Source organism: Macrobrachium nipponense, chromosome 28 (assembly GCF_015104395.2).
Source record: "Macrobrachium nipponense isolate FS-2020 chromosome 28, ASM1510439v2, whole genome shotgun sequence".
Lineage (NCBI taxonomy): Eukaryota > Metazoa > Arthropoda > Malacostraca > Decapoda > Palaemonidae > Macrobrachium > Macrobrachium nipponense.
The window spans coordinates 41,224,683-41,248,475 of record NC_087217.1 but is presented as its reverse complement, the minus strand read 5'-3'; the positions used below and the strand labels follow the sequence as shown (position 1 = coordinate 41,248,475).

General features: G+C 36.3%; 1 protein-coding gene across 2 annotated transcripts in view; it reads left to right on the top strand.

Moving 5' to 3' along the window:
* Positions 1-23,793, top strand: part of LOC135201686 (lachesin-like) — a 494,533-nt gene that overhangs the window by 310,015 nt on the left and 160,725 nt on the right. For both annotated transcript variants that reach the window (XM_064230822.1, XM_064230821.1), the window contains exon 4: positions 3,021-3,122. In XM_064230822.1, coding sequence (XP_064086892.1) covers positions 3,021-3,122 — 102 coding nt within the window. The remainder of the gene's footprint in view (positions 1-3,020; positions 3,123-23,793) is intronic.

Here is a 23,793-nt window from a genome sequence, read left to right as displayed (position 1 = left end):
TGACATGTAAAAATAATCGAAAAAGATAGATATTATTGTCTAACCCATAGTTTTCAAGGACACTGAGAAGAATAGTGACACTTTAGGTCCAAGTTCAGCCTGATAGGGAGGGGTTTGAAAAAAAAACTATATAAAGAATCAAATAATTATATATATATTAATATATATATATATAATATATTATATAGATTAGATATATATATATATATATATATATATCGCGTGTGTGGTGATTTGCTGGGGGTTTCGTGAATGAAATATTAAGCCTTGCTAGAAAAGGTCCAACACAACGCACACACACAATGATAGGGAGTAAGAATGGAGCACCTGTGACTTACCTTAAGTTAGAGAACTGTTAAATGTTTTAAGGTCGCCATGGAAACTCAGCCAGTTAGTTCTTAATTAAGTTCATTTACAAAAACATTGAACAGCCTGAGATAACTGAACGGCAGATGGGCCGCGTGAAGAGGGCACAGTGTACTGTGGTAAATTACTCTATTATTCACAATAATATGAGAGAATGGACGGCGAATTCACAAATTATACAAGCTTGTTTCCAAACTTGATATCTCCTAAGGTAATTAAGCGCTGGCAAGGAGGCAGGGATGCACGGAGCCGGCAAGTGGAAATCTAGAAATGGATTCCAGGTTAGACATAAAACAAAGACTTCTCGCTCAACATTTGCGACTACTGCACCATGGAGGGAATTTGTCCTTAATCATGCACAATGCTATTACTAAGGGGAGAAATCTAGTGCTTAAATAGAATAGCGCAATGAAGATCTTCGTTGATCTTGGGCAAGTCACAAGGGAAGCATGCAATCGCTGGGTAGAATGAAAAGGAGGTTCGTTTGAGAAGTTGGAAATTGAATTTGAAAACGGGGGAAAAGAACTGGCTATATGAATGTGACTCAGACATACCTGGCTGCCTTATGGAGTACTGTAGTTTGATGAGATTGGCTTCAGTTTTGTCCGAGTTTTGGGGGCGCGCCAGCCAGCGCCTTTGTTAGGCCTATATGGAAGGCTAGAACGGACGTCTGTCCGTTATGAGTGACTGGGCACTGAGGTCGATCCATGGTGCAGATGATTTGAGTTGGGGGTAGTTCCCCCCACCCCCATTGTCAGGTCATCTGGAAACAGCCATATGGCCAGTAAAAGGGTCAAAGTGAAATGGGTCTTAAGAATAGGGCTAGGAAGTACCTACATAGCTGCACACTTCCCCTTGTGATATGTCTGGTGCTTAATGGATCTTTACCCTCCCGCTAAACTACGAATGGACAGGAAATTCCTTCTCCTTGTCTGGCATGGCCTATACTGACTTCCCTAAATTCCTCCCAAAGTCAGCTGATGTTGGGGGTAAGATGGCTGCCGCTTCTAACGAAATTTTAATATTAAATACTGGCGAGGCAAGGCAGGAATAAACGTAACATATATAATATATAAAATTTATATATATATAATATATATATATATATATCTATATATATATTATTTATATATTTATATATATATATATATATATATATATATATATATATATATATATATAGTATATATATACATGAGGCTGCAATTGTTATTTATAGTTTAAAGGCGTTACTACGGAATATCACCGAAGGGGAATTATAATTGATGAATGAATCGTTACGTGTCTCAAACGCCCGAGAGTACGTATCAAAGACTTTCAGTCAACGTTGCTAACCAATTACCCTGCGTTGATTTCCTGAAATTTCCTAAAATTGAATTTTAAACGACAGTTGGAGCTTAATGTTTGTGAATATAAAATGCACTGAAACATATATATATATATATATATATATATATATATATATATATATATATATATATATATAATGTAGTTTAAGCAAATACTTTCATATGACAATAACAACACTTAAACTAACAGTTCGCATATAATCATAAAGACAGACATAAATCTGGTAAAATCATGATCAAAATATGTTTCTATTCATTCGCCCCACTATATAACCCTCCCAGGTAAATTAATATGCGCATCATATTCTTATGGTAAAAGAAATTATGGTAAAGATAAACATCTTTAAGAATGTAGTATATGCCGGGCATGCTCCAGTATGTAATTCTTTCTGATGAATAAGCTAGTAGTAGGATAATGATTATGTAAAGAAATAGTTAAAAGTTTGAGTACGATATCAGAGTTATATGTATTAAACAAACGTAGTTTTTTTTTCACAAGATTTTCTATAGGCACGTGGGAAATTCATTTTGAAGTAGGATAAAAGCACAGAGTTAAATTAAGTCTCCTCTTCCGGCACAAACATTTGCAAGTCTACAGAAATACGACCAAACAGCACCAAAAGTTCGTCATACCAAGTGGTCAGTTTGATACTGGCATTTCGAAGTGAAAGGCTTTGTTTTTCGTAAGTCGAGAATTTATTACCCTTCATTTTAATACCAAATTGTGAGAAGAACCCTGTTCCAAATGCCCATTATCAGTATTAAAGACCTCAAACACTCTGCAACACACACACACACACACACACACACACACACACACATATATATATATATATATATATATATATATATATATATAGATAGATAGATAGATCTAACCCATATATGTTATTATTACTTATAATAATAAAATATATGAATACATGATGAGCAGCCCGGTGGGAGCCAGTTACAGTTCCAATTTTGCTAATTTATCTTTACATATTTATTAATGAAAAAGTTGAGGTGTTTATCACAGTGATGGCTATTACTTTAGCTTTGTTGATGATCTGATGCCCATAAATAATAGGGATGTATTATTTGGAGTTAATTCTAGAGTAAATGCTCCAGTGTTAACGTTGGTCTCTAAAGGTTTTAATACTCCTTATGAAATGAGCTCCTTCTCATACACTGGCTGATATTAAAATGAAGGATAATCAAATAACTCCAGCTGGTGTAACTTTGTGTGTCTACGTGTGGAAATGAAGCATTTACTTTCCTATGTAGCCTTGTTGTCTATGTTCTAATCCTTTTGTTCCGCTCAAGGTTTCTTGGATTCGCCGGAGGGACTACCACCTTCTGACGGTCGGGGCGCAGTCGTACAGCAGCGACGAGCGATTTCAAGTCCGTTACGTTAAGGATGAAAGCGTAAGTACTGTGATGGAACTTGCTTTGAGCAACGCTAGTTACCTTTGTACTGCACTTAATTGCCGTTGTTCTGTTCGTTCTCAGTAACTTACATAATAATTATCACTACTGGTAATTGATGAGTCTGTGTTCATATCGATTGTTATGTATATTTCAAGCACCCGAACACGTTGAACATTTCTCTCTCTCTTTATTCATGAATTAATTGTAATTACTTTAAAAATGATTGATGGCTTTTGGCATTGGCATTACTGAATAAGATGGCTTACACGTCATGTTCTTCCTTGAAGATAACAACTTTCACGCTATCGAAGATTACCTCTCCTGTAGATATTATCATCTTCGCAAGAGGATTGGTAATTGTTGAACTCTTTGTTGAAGATTTTTGAGTGTTTGCAGATAAAGGACTGCTACGCTTGAGGGCAGTTGGGAAAAAATATGCAGCTGCTCGTAAATTATTAGACAATAGGAAACTATTGATTTTATCAGTACGTTATCATCTGAAATACATTGAGCAAATGGAATATAATCAATAGCTTTTCTTTATTGCGATCGTTATGTAAACCAGCTAGAATTTAGATATTAACATACACGATTTGTATCCGATTATCATTCCTTCTTGTGTTATAGAGTCAAACAACAACAGCTCAACTCCCTCCCTCATTTCATACTTGGGTGCTCTCACATCTGTCAAAGTGAGGTCGTCGATTTTCCGGAGCTCCATTAAAAGTTCCATGATTCCGTATTTGTAGTTGTATTCATATTCGAAAATTATCTTATTGTTGGGGAGTGTCGAAGTGGTATGTAGTAGCATTCGCCCTCTTACAGTAAACAAATACGCTTGCTCGCCCGCCCCCCCTAAATCTTTTGTATTAGCGAGTTGCCCAACCACCTAATTGGTCAAGTTGCCTGCGTACTTGGACGTCCTCACAATAACAGAAATTCGGTTTATTATTATTATTATTATTATTATTATTATTATTATTATTATTATTATTATTATTATCCTAATAGCTTGGTGGTATCCCTGGCGACTTACCTTTGCTTAGGTTCCGAGTTGAATTTATGAATTTAACCTCAGGTCGACTAAAAATTTGATGTTGCGGAAAGAGGGAAGAATTTCACACCCGACTAGTGTTCTAAATAAAGTTTTTCGTGCTTTGAAATACCCTCTTTTGCAGGAAGATCAAAATTATTTCGTCACCTCTTACTGTTTCTCAAAAACATTTTAGATTAAGACTACAGAAAAAACAATTACAATTAACTGAAAATTATCACTCAAGCAGAGTATCTAATCTTGTTAATCATTCACGATATATAAGAAATCCAGCCGATATCTGAAAGCGATTTCTTTGAAAAGGAATTAAGATAATATTGGCAGAAGGTTTTATAGGAAATACTTTGATTTTTGGTAAAGAGAAAGAGCATCGAACTTAACCCCAAACATGAAGAATTTGGGGGACCAGCGCCGATTGGCAAAGATGAATTTCTCGCCAACTATCGAAGTTCGTACGGTATTCAGGAGGAAACTGACCATCCGCCTAGTTTTCGTCAACCTTTTTAATCAGTTCTAGATAACCCTAAGGTCACTGAGGAAGAGCATAAACAGAAGAGGCTGCTATTACCAAATTATCAATAATAAGGAAACATTTCAAGAAAAAAAATTACTTGTTTAGAATATAGGCACGAGTAAGGGATTCTTTTTGAAATGCAGAATTATATTTTGGGGTTCAGGGTGTTTCCAAATTTTCTTGAGCATTTTTAGTCATTGTATATATATATATATATATATATATATATATATATACATATATATGTGTGTGTGTGTGTGCGCGTGCGTGCGTGCGTGTGTGTGTTTAGTTGTGTGTGTGTGTAATCGAGAATATTTGGAGTCTCTAGAATAATGAGAGTAAGATTTCGAGCATCTTTTTTTATAAACCAGCCACTGGGAACGCGAGGCATTAATTGAATGATTGATCGATTTTGAGTTATCTGGCGTCACAACTCGAGAGGCATTACATATTCAATGTGATCCACCTTGTGAAAGATTAATTCCATGAGGATCATGATAAGATAAAACAAGAGAGGAAAACATTTGGTGAAAGAGGCTGATAGATATTACGTCACTATCTGTTTCTGTCGCCAAAGAATTGAAATGCCCAGCAAAAAAGAGAGAGGGAATTTATGCCGCGGCAAATGTGCTGCGAAGCACAGAGGTAGTGACTGTATCAATTGCTTCAAATTTGTATCCGAAGTCTGGCGTGGATCATGTGTGAATTCGGCAATGATCTTGCAGCAGACACGAAAAGAAGCTGAGAGGATGAGAACGCTGACTGTGATTCCGAGTGATGGGAAAAGGGCGATCTCATCGTCAAAGGCACTTTTTTCATTTAAAGAGTCGAATTCAGTAAACGACTCAGGGGGGACATGAACCGGTCATTTGTCTTTGAGTGATCAAATCAATTAGAGAAAGCTTAGACGAACTTACCATTAAAATTTGTTTTCATAGATATGAGATTATTGTAAAACGATGTACTATGGCCTTCCAAATGACCAGCTAAAGAATTCAATATATTATGAAGAGACCTGCAAGACCAATTAAATATGGCCTGCCACCATATGGAAGATCAGCATCGTACTGCCCAGATACCGTTTGAACAGTTTCAAGCGATTAAGTATGAACCAAAGTATATACCAGAATATACTTTGGCATGGACAACCAAATCCTATTTCGGGAGGAAGTTGAAAGACTCTCAGCAGAGAATAAGTCCGACACTGAGGAACGCTGTTGTGGGTACAGCATGAAGGTCTCTAGAGTAGAGGCCACTTGCATCTGATTCAAGAGAATTCAATAAAACACCACACGTCCTTTGAAGGAATGGGACGAAAATACAGCAACTAAAAACAGTAAAATAAATCACGTAAAATATCTTTATGACAGGAAGATGTATGAAAGAGATTCGAAAACTTCCATAAAACGAGGGTCGCTTATATATAAAAAAAAAAAATAAAATAAAATAAAAAGTTTGCACGGGCTGGAAATTGTAACTACAATAAGGACACAGTGGGAAAATAACCTCAGGTGAAAAGTAACTAAGGAAGCCAACCGACTCTTGGAGTTTTTGTCAAACATTTTTCTAATTATTTTTGTTTGTATTCTCTGTAATAAGACTTGGGATGTTGCTTTAAAGTTGTGTTCATTTCATTCACCTTTGCGCGTCCAGATGCTGTTAGTTTAGCTTGAGTGGAGGAAAGGACCTGCTGGCTTCTGAGAGGACTGATTTCTTGCAACTGATGCCGAGTGTCAGAAATATACTAAGCCTTATGAAGAAGAAAAAAGAATAACGAGAGTAAGAACTCTTATGAAACATTACGTTATTTAAACCCTGCATCAACACGGGGTAGGAAACAAAGAGAGAGAGAGAGAGAGAGCAGTAATGGTAAAGAAAAGTTGACATCCAGTTATGAAGCTTATAAAGTCTATAGTGAATAGTTCCGGTAAGTTTGTCGTATGGCATGGTCCACTTGGTTCAGAAACCACACAGATGCTGCTTGGCAGGTGATTTTCTTTCTGATTTCAACTTACAACATAAAAGCGGTTTAATTAGCGGCCATTTTATACAATATTCGGTCTGAATCCACGTCCCGGAATGAACGTTTTCTTCTAAAAACGAATTTGAATGCAAAATGTACGACCAGTGGTGATATCATGAGGAATGATATAAATCTTCCACAATGTTTGCTGACAGATAGTTGAGTAATGTAGCTGACAATTAACTACAAACCATATGTTCAATGACAGGCTCATGGCATCACAGAGCACGAAACCTTATGAAAGCATTTTATGGTGGATTTCAGTTTGTCAAATTTGATCAATTCGACACGGTCCATTTCTGTTTGATGTCCACCATAGTTAACTTTTGGAAACGATGAAATCAATGTTCCGGACATAAGACCGAAAGAGTTTGGTAATGAAACAAAAGTAATGAAATCAGTGACGACCATTCTTTTATCAGCGAGACATGGGACAAAGGTTTTCAAATCCCTGGCCCGCCTTAGTTCTGCGCTCTCCAGAAGGCTTCTGGTATACATGAAACAGTTAATTTACAATTACTGTACATAACATTCAAGTCCCCAGGTTCACAAACACCTTGATGCTTTGCTCTCATAAGCCATAGAATTCAATTAACTGTCACACATGAATCATCATCAGTCCATAAAACTTTTCTGTCTTAAAAAGGTTGGGGGGGGGGGGGGGTTCGTTGGCAGGCGCCATAAGGAGAGTCACATTGAATTACAAAATGATATGTGATTCATTCTTGACAAGAAAGCCACATCCCAGAAATTCCACCCTTAAAATTCATCCCCAGCGAAAAATGAATTAGGTAAAAGACTGTTGAATTGTCCAAGGCTGAATTAGTTTACACTTTCCACTATATGCATTTCAGGGACGGTGAGTCATCGTTTTTCTCAAATATTTTTCTAACTAATCATTTGATCGAAGTGTTACTTTGACACAGTGTACTACTACATTATAAAATTTGAGTCATTTTGTTCTGAAACTGGGCAGACCTTTTTGGAAAAACACTCTCCTGATGGTACAGTAACTACAAGGGGAACTACTATATAACAAAAACCCAACATACCAGCTTTGATGAATGAATCAAATTTATTCAGTCATTAACTACAGCTGTTTAAATACGAATTTCAGCACAAGCAAGTGTTTGAATGACTGAGCATCTAAAATTATTGCCAAAAATGAAATGACTAGTTTTATAGCAGCAATGCTATTGCAGTGTTAGAAATATATTTAGGAGTATCAGCTCTCTGGAGTTATTAAATATCTGCTTAATGATATTCATACCATGAACCTCTGTAGGAATCTTGAAATCTCTAAGTGACGTATACTTCAGCAATGCATGTACTGTGCAGTTAGCCTTAACTGTAGGTAGGTATTGTGGCATACAGTATGGTATTTCATTAATCTGTACTCAAGTTTTACCTGTGGAAGAAGAAACATGGTCTTTTGCTATTTTTACATGTATATATGATCACTGAAAAACCTAGAAATGCAATGAGGATATGTTAAGTTAGATTATTGAAATTTCTAATGTAGGCTCATGTTTTGAGCCTGTACCCTTAGAATACTATGGCAGTCTAATTTTATGCGCCTTAACCCATCTAGGCCCAAAAGGTTTGTCCCCTACCTTTGACTACAGCCAACAGTAACTTGCCTATTTCCCCATCACTATACTGTGCACAAGTTGCGATGAACATATAACTTCTATGTGTGTGCTAATGGAACTCTTGAGTACTTTGTCTGAAGGTTCTATCACATAGTTAGGTATCATGTTTGCAACCTTCTTACCTGACACAGGCCCCTGCCCCAATCATTGCAATAATGCCCTTTACCACATATAGGCTACAGCATGCTTTGCTAAATTTCTTCTGGGGTTTCTCTGCAATTGCGGTACATAGGTTTACCCTTGTTAGCTTTACTTGTTTGATGTGTTTGCCCTTTCTTTGCTTGTTGGTAACTTTATATATGCTATTATGGCATTCAAGTTGCTTTTTCCAAAGCTTTGTAAGTCCTGAACTGGGAGTTGTTTGACATAGGCTACTCTGGGATTGGGGACAGGCTACACTGAGTTTTGTTGGACACAGGCTACACTGGGTGTTGTTTGACATAGGCTACACTGAGTGTTGTTTGGCATAGGCTACACTGGGAGTTCTTTGAATTAGGCTAGCCTATATTCGACTCTGCTACCCAAGTCTTGATTTACACGAATTCCTACTAAAATTCAATGTAGGCTAAACCAGTCTTTCTTTATATTGCACCTGACCTTGTTACTCACAACTCCTACCTAAAATACAGACTTTATATTGTAATCGAATGTCATCTAGAGATCTAGAGACAGAAGTCAAATACCAGTTGCAGTGAACTTATTGCTGAGTTTATCTACTTATCATAGTAAGACATAAGTCAGTTCGTCCAATAAAAGACACAAGATGCATCCATGTCAGGCTACCTCATTATGCCAGATAAGATTTATGGTCCAGTTCAAAAATAAAACAATGGAACCACAAAAAAGAAAAAAAATCGTTTCCATATGATGTACAGGAAGGGACTTGGAAGCTTGAGTTGAGAGTTGAGAGATTTGAGTTGCCTCTTGCCAGTCGCCACTTTTGGACTACCAGGGTCGACGTCATCACGACATGACGTCACATCGAACAGGCCTTCTCTCTCAGTGCCCTTGGTCATACACGCTTTAGCCTACTCCCATTTATGTAATTTAAGAAAATACAATAACAATAATTAAATTAACAGATTCTACAAAATCCAACATATTTATTACATTCAAGTTTACTTAGATATAATATAATAGGCCAGGGAAATGGGTTTAGGGAGGGATGCGGAAGGGTAGAGGGAGAGAGGGAGCAACAGGATAGGGATAAAGGACGGGTTCAAGCATTGGTTGGCAATGCTTGGTAACACCTTGTAAGTGTTGCACTATATTACCAAAAATTAGGGCGAGGTGTCTTGTACACTGTGTTAAAGTACCATTTCGATCAAATAATTAGTTTGAAAGATATTTGAGAAAATCGATGACTCGCGGTCCCTGAAATGCATAGTAGTCGTCTTGTCAAGAAGTTCAAGTGCCTAAATTCTTTTTTTATTTTTCTAAAGCTAGTTAAGATGGTTTATATTTTTACATTTATTCCACTGTTATTCACATATTCAGAAATGAAAAAAGCTGACGAAGAAAATCGCAATTACCAAAAATATAGGGACCATATGAAAAACTTTCTGGTGTAGCGAAAAACTCCTCGGCGGGCAGATACCATGGCCGCATGCACTCACCACGTGATTTCATTTTACTCTAGCTTTGGGTATTATTCTGCTTCTGGTGTTCGAAGGGTTGTGGATACTATGTATGAAAGTGTTCTTTTTTTCACATTCAATATAATCTTACTGAGACACCTAAAAAATTGCGTACTACTTGAAGGAGATTTACAAAATACTCATTGTTGTATTATCTTGCATCTTATCTGCGTTTAGTTTTGTCATACGAGTTTTCTGGCAATGTTATTTTTAGAGACACCATAAATAGAGAATATGAGTGTTGTTCAGCCATCGCAGTCGGAAACTTGCTCCACAGCAGGGGATTGGTTGGCTACTGAAGCGCAGTAGTCAGTCACATTCTTCTGTGATGGATTTACTAAGGTGCAAGTATACGTACTTTCAACTGTTATCACTCATGTACTGGTATTTGCGAGTTGAATGCTCTCTTCACCAATAACTGAAGTGCTCAGAAATTCAGAGAAAGGCTAATCTTTTAACAATCTGGTAGATTTTTTTCAGTTATTTTTTTATTATTAAGGATTTCATTATTAGTAACATAAAATTAAGGCAAAATTCATGAAATCTGTTTAATTGCAATATCTCGTATATAATTTCAGGTATGAAGTTTAAAGTCATATCACATGATGTATTTTGAGATTCTGCGTCTTTTTTGTTCTATGAACCGTTTTGTAGTTAAATAAAGAACGCTACATTTTTCCTTGTTTTGTTGCGAGGAAATTGGGATACAATAAATTTCAGTCACAATATCTTCTATATAATTTGAGGTGTGAAGTTAAAAGTCACATCACATAATGTGTTTTGATATTCTGTATCTTTTTTCCTCTATTAAATACCTTCCTATGATTGACCTTCTTCCAGATACAGAGAGAAATAAATATCATTAAATCTAAAATCATTCAAATTTTAAAAGGCAATAACAGCCGAACTATTAGATATTTTGAGACGGGGACTGAAGCATCAGATATGATAGTTCTTCTATACCTTACTTTCATATGATTAGCGGTTTCAAAGTTTTTTTCGTTTAACCATGTTTATGGTAAAAATGCTTCTATTTTGGTCATCACTGTGTGGTGATAAAGGAGGCCAAAAAAATATGTTGCCCACCCCTGAGACACTAACTTTTATTTTGGTGATACTAGACAAACATCTCTCCACATTCCCGCAAAAATCAGATTCTTTGGAATTTTTTCACAGATGAAACCTATTTCACGTTACTATATGTACAATTAAATTACTTCATGCAATCTGCACATACTGTAACGCGTGTACACAACTATGAAAGGAACAGGCGCTGTTACTTAAAGTTATTCAATATAAACAGAAAGCCTCACAAAAATTAATGAAAATCATAATTGATATGGTTTCAGTAATTTTGTATTCAACAAACTTCATTTTCGCAGTCGATTTTTTCAGTCACCTTTAACACATGCAAATAATTGACAATCAACACCAATGCAATTAAAAGCAAGCGGTAAAAACTCAGTTTCTCAGCGCTGTAAAAGTAGACACGATATTTTGGAACTGGAGAAAAATATTTTAGATATAAGTACTTATATATGATATCTGCTTTGACTTTTCTTCTTCGTTACTTACATCACATGAGCATCCTTCTTTTAATTGAAAGTATCTAGTACATGCCGCTATGTCATATTTTTGGCTGTCGTGGAAAATTCGTATAGATTTTTGCCAATGTGGCTTTTTTAATGATTATGACCCATTATCTACAAAATTCGTGTTTGGCATTTTTTGAAAGCCATCTTGGATTAATGGCGTAAATTTTCGGCGTAAAATATAGATATTTTGGCCATCTGTGCAAATTTCAAGCCCGTTATACAATATATTTTGTTTTATTATTAACACAAATGATGACTAAGATGTTTGTTACATGAAATAAAGTCATGGCATTCAATATTTTGAATGACAGAACATATACAAACCTCTAAATCCAAGATGGTGGCTAATTTTACGAGAATATGTTCCTTTGTTCACAGAACATGGAAACTAAGCGACGCAAGACAGAAAACAACTATAGACAGTGCATCGTATGTCAAGAAAATACAAAGGAAACAGTGAGTACACCAAAGCCAGACAGCTATATTCATTTCCTGGAGTGTGTCAGAGAAAGGTCAGACTATGGAGAACAAAAATACATATCTATGTTGCAATGTCTAGTTAATCTGGAGCATCAAGAATCTTCAAACTAACAGTGCAGTGTGGCACCAGATATGCTATGCTGAAGCCACAAACAAAACAGACATACAGCGAGCCAAGACCCGCCACAGCAAAGCCCTCAAGAAGGGTGATACCACACTGCTGATCAGACGAAAAGGTCAGCCACTGAGCATTGGTACACCAAGTATTCCATCTATGTCACACACTGGATCACAACTTGTATCAGTAGATTCTGGTACATTTTATATATCGAGCCAATAGCCAATCAGTGTTCTGCACTGATGAATTTGCCAAACAGTCCTGGTTTCTGTAGTGGCTCAAACTCCATGTAATGGGGGCTCAATGTTGGCTTTGGAGTCCCTGTTATGGTGCAAGGGCTCAAGGCACTCCAGTCTTTAGTGCATCTTTCACTTTACTAGAGGTGCCATGAGGATTCAGATGTAAAGGCTTTGAGATTTTGGCAGCTTCACCATTGTCAATGTGAGATTGATAAACAGCTGAAGCAAGAACATGAAATGAATTCTTTCTATCTGTAGTATCTGCTTGTGCGTCGATGTTGTCTATTGATGCCAAGAGTGGCTGCCCACCAAAAAGGTTGGGGTACATACGCACCTTGGTTGTCCGTCATGTTTTCCTGGACAGCAGCTGCAAGCTGACCAATACGTTCGGTAGCATGATGATATGATACTCCAGCTCCAATATTTGACAATATGTCTATCATTTTCTTGCTTCTTTTGGCATGATAGTAGTGCAGTGATAGCCCTAAAGTGAGGAGAGCCTCTTTTCTGCTTAGAAATGAGCTTACACAACACTTGAGTTGGTGTCTGATCTGCCTGTTGGTTTTGTGGCTATGAATTATCATTTGAGCCAAGTTTGCACATCGAGAATGTACTTCTTGACTTCGAACTCTGAAGCAACTGCTGTGTCACCCTGAACAATCCATTTCAACAGCTAGATCAATTCATTTGGGATGAAATTTTCTTGGATGCTGATTGAGCCCACAAACTCCCATGGCTTGGATTGGTCAAAGCTGTGCAAACAATTATTGTGCATTTCAGTATTGTAGTCATATCTCCTTGTCATTCAAAGTTGAATTTTGCCATATTGCGGCGTCAGCAACACTGGAAGAATGGATCAGATTTGATTTTGCTGGATTGGCAGAACTTGTGAAGGCAACACCGTTAACGTGCTGGTGGATCTTTTCCTTCCTGCACTGACAAAAAACTGAATGTGGGAGATTATGCTGATGCATGATTTGTTGATATTTATTCTGTGCTTCACTGACTGGAATAAATTATCCAGAAGATGCCCGGTCATGCAGCTGACTGAAAAAATGTACCTCTGCATCAATAAACTTTCTGTCACCTTCAATATCTGGAATTTCAGCATGAAATATCTGGAATTTCAGCATGAAATTCCAGTGTTGTTTCCTGCTTTCTGCGAGTTGTTAGCTTCTGCCATTCAATGGTCATACATGACATATGGCACAGTAAGTCTCTCGACAAAGCGTCTTTTTCATTCAACAGTTCCAATTAGTTTATTTTCCAGGCTGTGTCGTCACTTTCTTTTACTGCTGCTGCTATTTGCTCCCCAGTGTTTTCGGTTTGGTACATGTGAGTCTTTTCGGCTGTCGTTCTTTGACAGATAAAACACAGTTCTTTTCGCACCTTTGTAATGGACGACCGTGTGACTTTCTGTTGTGATCCTGTATGTGACACAGATTGAACACTTGGTGTAGCAATGCTCGGTGGCCGACCTTTTCGTCTGATCAGTAGTGTGGTATCACCCTTCTCAAGGACTCTGCTATGGCGGGCCTTGGCTCGCTGTATGTCTGTTTTGTTTGGGGCCTCAGCATAGCATATCTGGTGCCACACTGTACTGTTAGTTTGAAGATCTTGCGGCTCCAGATTAACCAGACATTGCGACATAGATATGTATTTTTGTTCTCCATAGTCTGACCTTTCTCTGGCACGCTCCAGGAAACGAATATAGCTGTCTGGCTTTGGTGTACTCACTGTTTACTTTGCATTTTCTTGACATACGATGCACTGTCTATAGTTGTTTTCTATCTTGCGTCGCTTAGTTTCCATGTTCTGTAAACAAAGAAAAAACAATTAGAAAATTAACATATTCTCGTGAAATTAGCCGCCATCTTGGATTTAGAGGTTGTATGTGTCCTGTCATTCAAAATATTGAATGTCATTGGCAAAAACCTATATGAAATTTTCACGAAATTACATAACATCATGCACTAATCGTTCTTGTTTCAGGATTAGATCTATACCAGATCTCTCTCTCTCTCTCTCTCTCTCTCTCTCTCTCTCTCTCTCTCTCTCTCTCTCTCGATATTCTATAAGACGATAACATATTCTTCCAGATTCTTTTCCAGCTGGGTAGGCGTCGCTTCGTACACTTGTGCAAATGAGGGTATAAATCGTTTTGCTCAAAATCTGGAGACACATTTCTGATTATCTCCAACGCTACTGAATCGTGTGGCCTTGAAGTATAAAAAACCCTTTTGTCATACCATTCGTATTTATCACATAAGAATGCACAAGTTAGAACCCTTTTGAATAATTGCTAAGGGATGTTCTTTTAATCGGTTCGTACGGTACTTTGCAAGACATGAATTTGAAGATACAAGAGTTTGTGGTCAATGCTCCCCATTTTAACAATGGGAATCAGTGGGGCTTCATGATATGCCTGTCTGATTTGGCTTTAGTATTAACTGATCTAACATGGATGACATTCTATTTATCTCGATCGTTACCTTTTCCTAGTTTTTCAGAATGTTTCTTTACTGGTACCATTATAGTCAAGTCAGTCACAAAGACATTAGTTTCATTTGCACGTTTTACCCATTCATAAGATCAAGAGAATTCGTTTCTTAAAACTTTGGTGTTACGGCATTGTGTCTTCTACTTTTCTGCTTATTTACTAAACATTTCCAGAAATTCATCACTGTCCACGAAATGTCTATTTAGTGATTACCACAATATCAAAGACAAAAATTTCTAACAATACATACTATTCAGTATCTAACATTATATTGTTGATGCATTCTTTTGGAATGAGTGTAGTCATTTTATATTTTAATGTTTTACGTAAGATTACATTTCTTTGGGAAATTCTATTATATGTATATATATATATATATATAATATATATATATATATATATAATATATATATATATATATATATACACACACATATATATATATATATATATGTGTGTGTGTGTGTGTGTGTGTGTGTGTGTATGTTTGTATGTGTGTAGATATATATATCAGTATATATATATATATATATATATATATATATATATATATAACAATAAAATCTGATTTGTAGATTGTAGAGCCAAAAAGCGTCCGTACAACAATCCTTTTAAAAAATTCGATGATAGAATTACTGCCGTTATTAGTTCCTCGTTGTTCGAGAGGTTTACATACTCGCATAACGATTCGGTAGTCCCGAGTTCGATTTCCCACTCTGCCAACATGGAATCAGAGGAATTTGTTTCTGGTGATTAGAAATTAATTTCTCTATACAATATGCAGTAGGTCCTGTTGCTAGGTAACTAATTGGTGCCTAGCCACGTAGAAATATCTAATCCTTCATGCTAGCTCTAGGAAAGCTGTTAATCAGTTCAATGATCTGCTTAAACTAAAATATACTTAACTGTCGTCTTTTCTTTTCTTTTCTTCTTTTTTTTCCTTTTTTTTTTACTTTTTTTTTGTTTACTTTTTTTTATTTTTTACATTTTCGAACTCAGATTCAAGTAATCTTGGTAAACTTTTGATCTGGCCTCGCGACTCTTTCTGGAAAGCGATTTGAACCAAGACTTTTCTTAAACAAGGAACAATAATATATAAAAAACATTACTCTCTGCAGCTCTACAAAAAGGGCAGTTATGCTGTGTTCCTCATTCGTATGACACATTTCATGAATTTATCTACTGTAAAAGGCGCTCTCCTTCTGTTCTTGTCAATATAATTATTGTTAATATACTTCTGGGTTCATAATCTATGCAGTCCATAAGCAACCTCTAAATCTCTTTCATTGAAACATTCAGATCATTTCTAAAGCAATGAACGCTCTTGTGAATATAAAATCTATAGTAAAGTGGGATAGAAATCGTATTATCTCTAGAATTAATTTCAGGTTCAAAAAGAAAGTTTGCTCTGATTTTAGAACAGAAGCAGATTATTTCATACACCAAACACTTATTTATTTTGCTCCTTAGTAGGGTAAGGAACATTATGGCCCATGATTGACACTTCCAAAATTCCGCCTGTCTTGCAATGTCTGGAAACAAATGACTGTCATGGCAACAGGTTCTCAACCGCTATTCCAGAAGTATTTAAATAAACATCTCTGAATCCAATTCTATGTGCATAGTCATTTGGACACACACACTCACACACACACACATATATGTAATATATATATATATATATATATATATATATATATATATATTATAATATTGTGTGTGTGAGACACACACACACACACACACACACACATATATATATATATATATATATATATATATATATATATATATATATATATATATATATATATATATATATTGTGTGTGTGACACACACACACACACACACACACATATATATATATATATATATATATATATATATATATATATATATATATATGTGTGTGTGTGTGTGTGTGTGTGTGTGATATACGAGAATACTATGAATTTTCTAAGATCTAATCGTTCATGACAAGAGATCTTTGAAATATTGTTAATTTCCTATTCTGGAAGATACCCACGACTTAATTGACCTTGTTTTTCAGATCAGATCAATTTAAACCAACACTTCTCTGATAACTATTACCGTAATGGACTCCTAAAATTTGACAAAAATCTTGAGGAAATTTATACCCAACACTGTCCTCTTTGTCCCATTCCCAGCACCTAAACCCGAAGTTCTGCTTTTATTCAAAATTGCACCTTACTCATTTTCGAGTTCATTAAATACATTTATACATTCTAGTATTACTATGTCACTGGTAACAATATTCACAGAATCACGAGCATAACCGCAAATAGAAATATTCAGTTTATTTCGTAACCTCTAGATAAAAAAATGCAAATTATTTGTCATCTGAGACTCGTGAATCTTGAGATATATCTCCTCTGACTATCTAGGAGGAACGGTCTTCTTACTAATTGTTAAATAAAAGGGCTCTTGAAATATTACATATTATAGTATGGACAAAGTACAGCCTGTCTAGCCAATCTTTTCGTCATAAAGATAGGCTAATTGCACCCTTGATCAGTGCCAACTTCATGTCGATTTGCTGAAACCCTGGCACATGTTTTATAATCTATGTAAGACGTGATAGAAGCCTCTAGTTCCCTGCAAGTTCTGAATTCCGACAACTGGTACAAGATGAGGTTTCAATGGTGCCCAAAACATTGGGAAACTCTATGGGGAAACCATCCTTCCCTTGGGGCTCCAGTAGTTAATGGTTTAATTGTTGCACATATTTCGTCTTCCGTCCCTTTCTTCGATAGAATTCTTACATCTTCTGTATCCAGTTTAATCAAACACATTTCAAGTTATCTATCTTGATGAATTTAAACCAAAATTAACATAATCTTATAAACCTGTACAATAGCTGAGATCTCCATCTTTATTTATTATTCTAAAAATATTTGAATTCACGTTCTCTTTTTTCCTGATAGATGTGTCGACACCTCTTCATCTTCCAATCTCTTTTATCATCACTCGCAGATAATTCCCTTACAAGTTCATTTTTTATGTCATTTCATCTGAACACTATATCTTGCACACTATATCTCTAAACTAACCTGAAATTCTCTTCAATTTCTTTAACCCACAAACCCCTTCCAACCTTCATTTTTTTATATTAAAATTTGACTAAAACCACATTTTGATCTGGAAATCTGGTAGGTACTGTTTCCCAGAAATTATATGATTAAAGAGACTTTTCACATCCTGTCTAGTCTTAACCAGTAATAACTAATAAAAGCACAATTTGGTAATTTTTGGTTAAACTTTGGTTACATTTTTCAACTATTTGTGCTAACAAGCACCTTCAAGCTTTCGACTGTAAAAGAACTTCTTTGAATCCTTTTCTCGGCGAGAAAGGGATTCATAGAAATGACTGGAATCTCCGACCAGCAGGTTTCCACAGTTGTTCCTCAACTGAAATATGTAACGCCTTACTTCGAAGAACATATACATTCTGTTCTTTCTCTTGTTTGTTCTAGATGGCACTCACGCATTCAGCGAATGAACAATAATATCCCAGATCTCATTTCAACACCTGGAACTTGGTGCCCACCTTCCATTTCCTGGTTCAAAACCTCGATATTGGGACACTTTTTAATGAAAATCCGAGTTCTGTGTTTCAAATCAGTGCAAGAGTTAAAAGAAAATCATAACTTACTAATACATACGTTAAATCTCTGACGTTTTAATATTGAGCTTATACAACATCACAACATCAGTTTTGTGAAATTTCAGAAATGAGACAAATTTCACTTGTTTATTGAACGAATTAATTCATTGACTTCTTAGGTGTTTACCGTCAGAGCTCTGATTCTGAATAGGCTCATTATACTAACATACTCCTAATCTTCTTCTTTCCCATCGTTATCCTTATACATTAAGGGGTCGGTTGCCCGATGCGCCTTCTCCACTGCATTCTATCAAAGACATCATCCTCCACCAAACATCTTCTCTCCATATCTTCCTTCACTTTATCTCGCCATCTAATTCTCCGTCTCCCTCTCGATCTTCTTCCTTTAACAGGTTCCTCCCAAGTCCTCTTCACTCCCTCCTTGTCATCCATCCTTAACACACTCCCATACCATCTCAGTCGTGAGTTTCTTATCACCTCTGTAATTTTTACTAAGCCTGCTCTTCTCTCAAGCTTTACTTTCTCTTTTCTTCTTAGACTCCATGTTTCTGATCCATACATTAACACTGGTCATATCAGTGTGCTATAGATCTTGGTTTTTATCTTGATTGACATTTTCTTATCTCATACTACTCCAGCTATCTCTCTCCACTTCCCCCACGCCACTTTTATCCTACTGTCAAATTCAGCCTCACATCCTCCCTCTTGGTTTAAAGTAGATCCTGAGTATTTATACTTCTCCACCTCTTAATCGAGCCTCTTCTTTCGTGTATTAATATTCTGTCTCTATCTTCCCTACTGCTAACCAGAACCTCTGTTTTATTCAAGTTCACCTTCAAGCCACTCCTGCCACTCTCCAATCCTTCTCTGTAGGTCTCTTCTTAACACATCCATGACCAGCACAAACAAAATGAGCTTAATGCTGACCCCTGGTGTAATCCAACGCTAACTTTAAAGTCTTCTGTTTCCCGAACTGCTGTTTCCCTCTAGAACTCTTTTCCTGTAGCAGTCTTACTATGAAGATGGCATCCACCGTCCCTCTTTCTCTCGTGAATTCATACTGCTGTTTCCTGATCTTTACAATCTCTCTTAATCTCTCATCCAGTATCCTCTCTAAAACTTTCAATCCATGTTCTGTTAGTTTAAATCCCCTATAGTTACCACGATCCATGACATCTCCCTTCTCCTTCTGTATATATATATATATATATATATATATATATATATATATATATATATATATATATATACCATTAGACTCTCCTCCCAGTCCCTTGGCATTTCTTCCTCTTCCCATATATTTGAAACCCTGATGGACCTGGTGCTTTACCATTCTTCATTTTACTTAGCTCTCTTCACTTCTCTATCCTGTATCTCCATCACTGTCCCTCCCCCCTCTGTACTTCCCCTGTCTCCTGTCTCTCATTTTCAGTATTTAGAAGTTGTTCAAAATACTCTCTCCATCTCTTCTTAATATCTTCATCCCTATTATAATATGTTTTCATCTCTATCCTTGATCTATAAAGAGCAAAAAACAAAAGATACAAGGAGGCAAACTTCAGGAAAATGAAAAACAAAGTTAAACGTGCTATGTACTTATTTAAAGGAAGATTTAGAAGATATAAGAGAATATTTGGACATACAGACGGAAGTTGTTGACAAAACCATGTATTCAGAATAGTTAATAAAATATCGATGGGTGACAGGAAAAGAGGAACATGCTTGTCAAAGGGAGTGATAGGTTAATAACATCAGAGGAAAAAAGATAATGATCCGAACATTTTCGTGTGGGCATAAAGAACAGATATCAAGGGATATCATTCGAATGACCTACCAAAAGCTAATAAAGTCTTCAATGTAATTATGAATGAATTCACAGCTTTTGAAGTAGGATTGATACAAACACCAGATTTCATTTGGAACTGAAATGAGAACTCATATACTAACCAGATTGTTTTGTATTATATAGGATGAAAAACCAAGCCTAATTTTTTTTTAAATGGAAGTTATGGCTACACTACAAACAAATATCTAGAAACATTGTACTTATTCTCAGTAGGTTGGAGAAAGAAATTGATAAAAATCTTAGAGATGAAAAAGCTGGTTTTAGAAGAGGCCAGACTTCCAGAAATTGAATATTTGTGTTACGACATATTGTGCAGTGGTGTAATGAATTTAAAATCCCTTCTATTGATTGCGCAAAGGCATTAGACAGCATCCACAAATCAATTACAGAAGGTCTTGCCATACTCTGGCATTCAGGTTAAGTATGGAACTCTAACTGAAATTTTACATGAACAAAGTCAACGCAAAGTCAATGTTGATGGGCTGTTTTCAAGTAAATTTGCAGTAAACATTTGCATGCTTCAAGGGAAGGTGTTTTTTTTCCTTTTCTGTTTTCGCTTCTCATAAATTTTATTATGAAAAAAGTGAACGAGATGTGGAAGAGCTTTGGGCTGTAGTAATGATAAAAAGCTGAAAGACTTAGAATATGATGATGATGTGGTATTATCATTAAAGAGCCACTAGATTGATAAAGCTTGCTTAATAGACTCATGGAGACATTTCTTTTGGTTCCCATGTCCTAATTCTGAAATCTTTTATGCAATGGTCAGTTGTTAGACATTTCTGTGCTTGGTCCTTTATGTCGGTTTTTTTTATTCTCTCTCTCTCTCTCTCTCTCTCTCTCTCTCTCTCTCTCTCTCTGTAGAGGGTTTCCTTTCTTAAAATAAACCTAAGAAAACCCATAGTAATGAGGATAAAGTATTCCTAAAGAGGTGAAATAACCTTAAATAGAGGAATGATGAATGAAGTTAAATCTTTCAATAATGGAAAATAAAACACTGATCAGACTGAATAAGATTTGGAAGTCAAATAGGCTGAAATTGCTTATGGAGTAAGAATACACATAGGTTTAGTACGATCTGTATTATTATAAAGAATAAATCATGGTATAACAATAAAACTATACCTAAAAGTCTTTGTAAGTTTAAGAATATTAGCTTTGAAATTGAAAAGAATGTTAGGAGTCAGATGGTAGGATAAAGTTGGAAATGATACCATGAGGGAAATTACTGAAGTTCTATATGTAGATGGGAGAAGTAGGGGTCGTGTGACCCAGGAAAGTTGGAAGCCCCAGATCTACTGGATGAGAACTATGGGAATCGAAGCTAGAGATGAGTGATTTATGGTGGATAAAGCACTGGGGAGATGTGAGTAGCAGAGTTTCACAGAGGATCTTTGCATAACACTGCGATGGAAGCGATGATAATGGTGATTTGTAATAGTAGGAACAGCAGTTGAGTGGTGTCTTTCTGTGGTCATGTTTGCTAGGTCCAGAGATCCCATCCAATCAGCTCCAAATAGTACTGTCATTTGCTGGGAGTATGAGGCTGCCAGCCTCATCCGTTCAGGTACTACACAATTGAAACGGAAAAAAAGCTAAATGGTATATGTATATATATATATATATATATATAGATATATATATATATATATATATATATATATATATATATATATATATATATATATATAATATGTGTGTGTGTACTAGGAATAGTATGGCCAACAGAAACCTCATCATTTTCAGTTATAACTTTATTTATTTCTATCGCCTACATTTCGGGATACAAATCCCATCTTTAGGGCTAATAATAGTAATAATAATAATAATAATAATAATAATAATAATAATAATAATAATAATAATATAATAATAATAATATCCTTTATTTCAGCTCAGGGCCATATACATGGAATATACAAAATACAGACAGTAACATACACAATCTAGATACACGAGACATGATAATAAAATGAATAACAGTTAGTGCACAGATTATATAACTTAAATTTCAACTAGAGACCTTAGGTGGTTACGGTAGTCAGGTCCAGAGGGCTAAATACGAAAACTGAATGTACAAAAACTTTAACAGTAATAATGAAAAAGTAAAATATCAGCAATAAATATAATAATAATGACAGAATCTGCAGATGACATCTTGCCAATACAGAGATTAAGTCCTTTAGGGGACAAAGGCCTCATTTTCCCATCTTTCCCACAGTGTTTGTGAGGCGTCTCAAAATGTCATTGTGCACAACAGTGATACATCTCATGGTCTCTCGGGGTATAGTTCGTCCAGAGGGAACACCCATAAATATAGTAGCAGTACGAGCGGAAGAACAGCAATTTCACATCTCGGTGACAGAAGGCAAAACTCCTTGCAACCATGTTCCCAGTTGCATATAGATTACGACGCCTCTGTTCAATGTCTGCCGTATCTTTTAGGTCGTCTGTGATAATGTGACCCAAATGCGGAAATTCGTGCACAAATTCCAGCCGATGGTTTCCGAGGAAAATTTGTGATTCTGCAATATGCTTGAGCGATCTCGGGAGAAGCGACAAGCACTGGGTCTTGGTTTCGTTGTAAATTATATCAAATTCTTCTGCATATTGGCGGCAGGTGTTGACGAGTCGTTGGAGAACTTGCACTGATGGGGAAATCAGAACCATACCATCGGCGTAACAGAGGTTGTTTATAGTTGTTTCATTGACAGTGCATCCGATTGGGAGTGAGTTCAGTTTGACATTCAAGGCATATGTGTACATATTAAACAAGTATGGAAAGAGAATGCTCCCTTGCCGAAGCCCGTTTAGGGAGCCAAAGGTGTGCGATAATACATTACCCCATTTGACACAGAATTGGTGTGTGGAGAACCAGCAATGTAAAATGCCAATTAGATATAGGGGTGTGCCTCTTTCATGTAGCTTTAGGAAGAGCTTCAGGTAGTTTACTCTGTCAAATGCTTTTCTCATATCTACAAAACAAAGGAAAACAGGAGAGGCTGATGATAGGTAGTAGTTCAGCAATTCTTTCAGTATGTAGATGCAGGTGTCAGTTGAGTGGTTTGCTTTAAACCCGAACTATTTTTCAGTGGTGTGTGTAGAAAAAGGAGAAGTCTCTCACTAGAAGAACCGCATCGAAGATACTTCTTCGATGCGATCGTTGTGATTGCAATCGGCCGGTAGTTGCCAGGGTCAGCTGCATCCTTTAGCTTGTTTTTGATTAATGGTATCAAGTGAACTAAGAGTAGGGAGTCTGGAAGAAACTCTTGAATTATGCACGCATTGAATAGGGCAGCCAGCAAAATGTAAATTACCAGATGGCAGAATTTGAAAGCCTCTGCGGAAAGACCATCACAACCG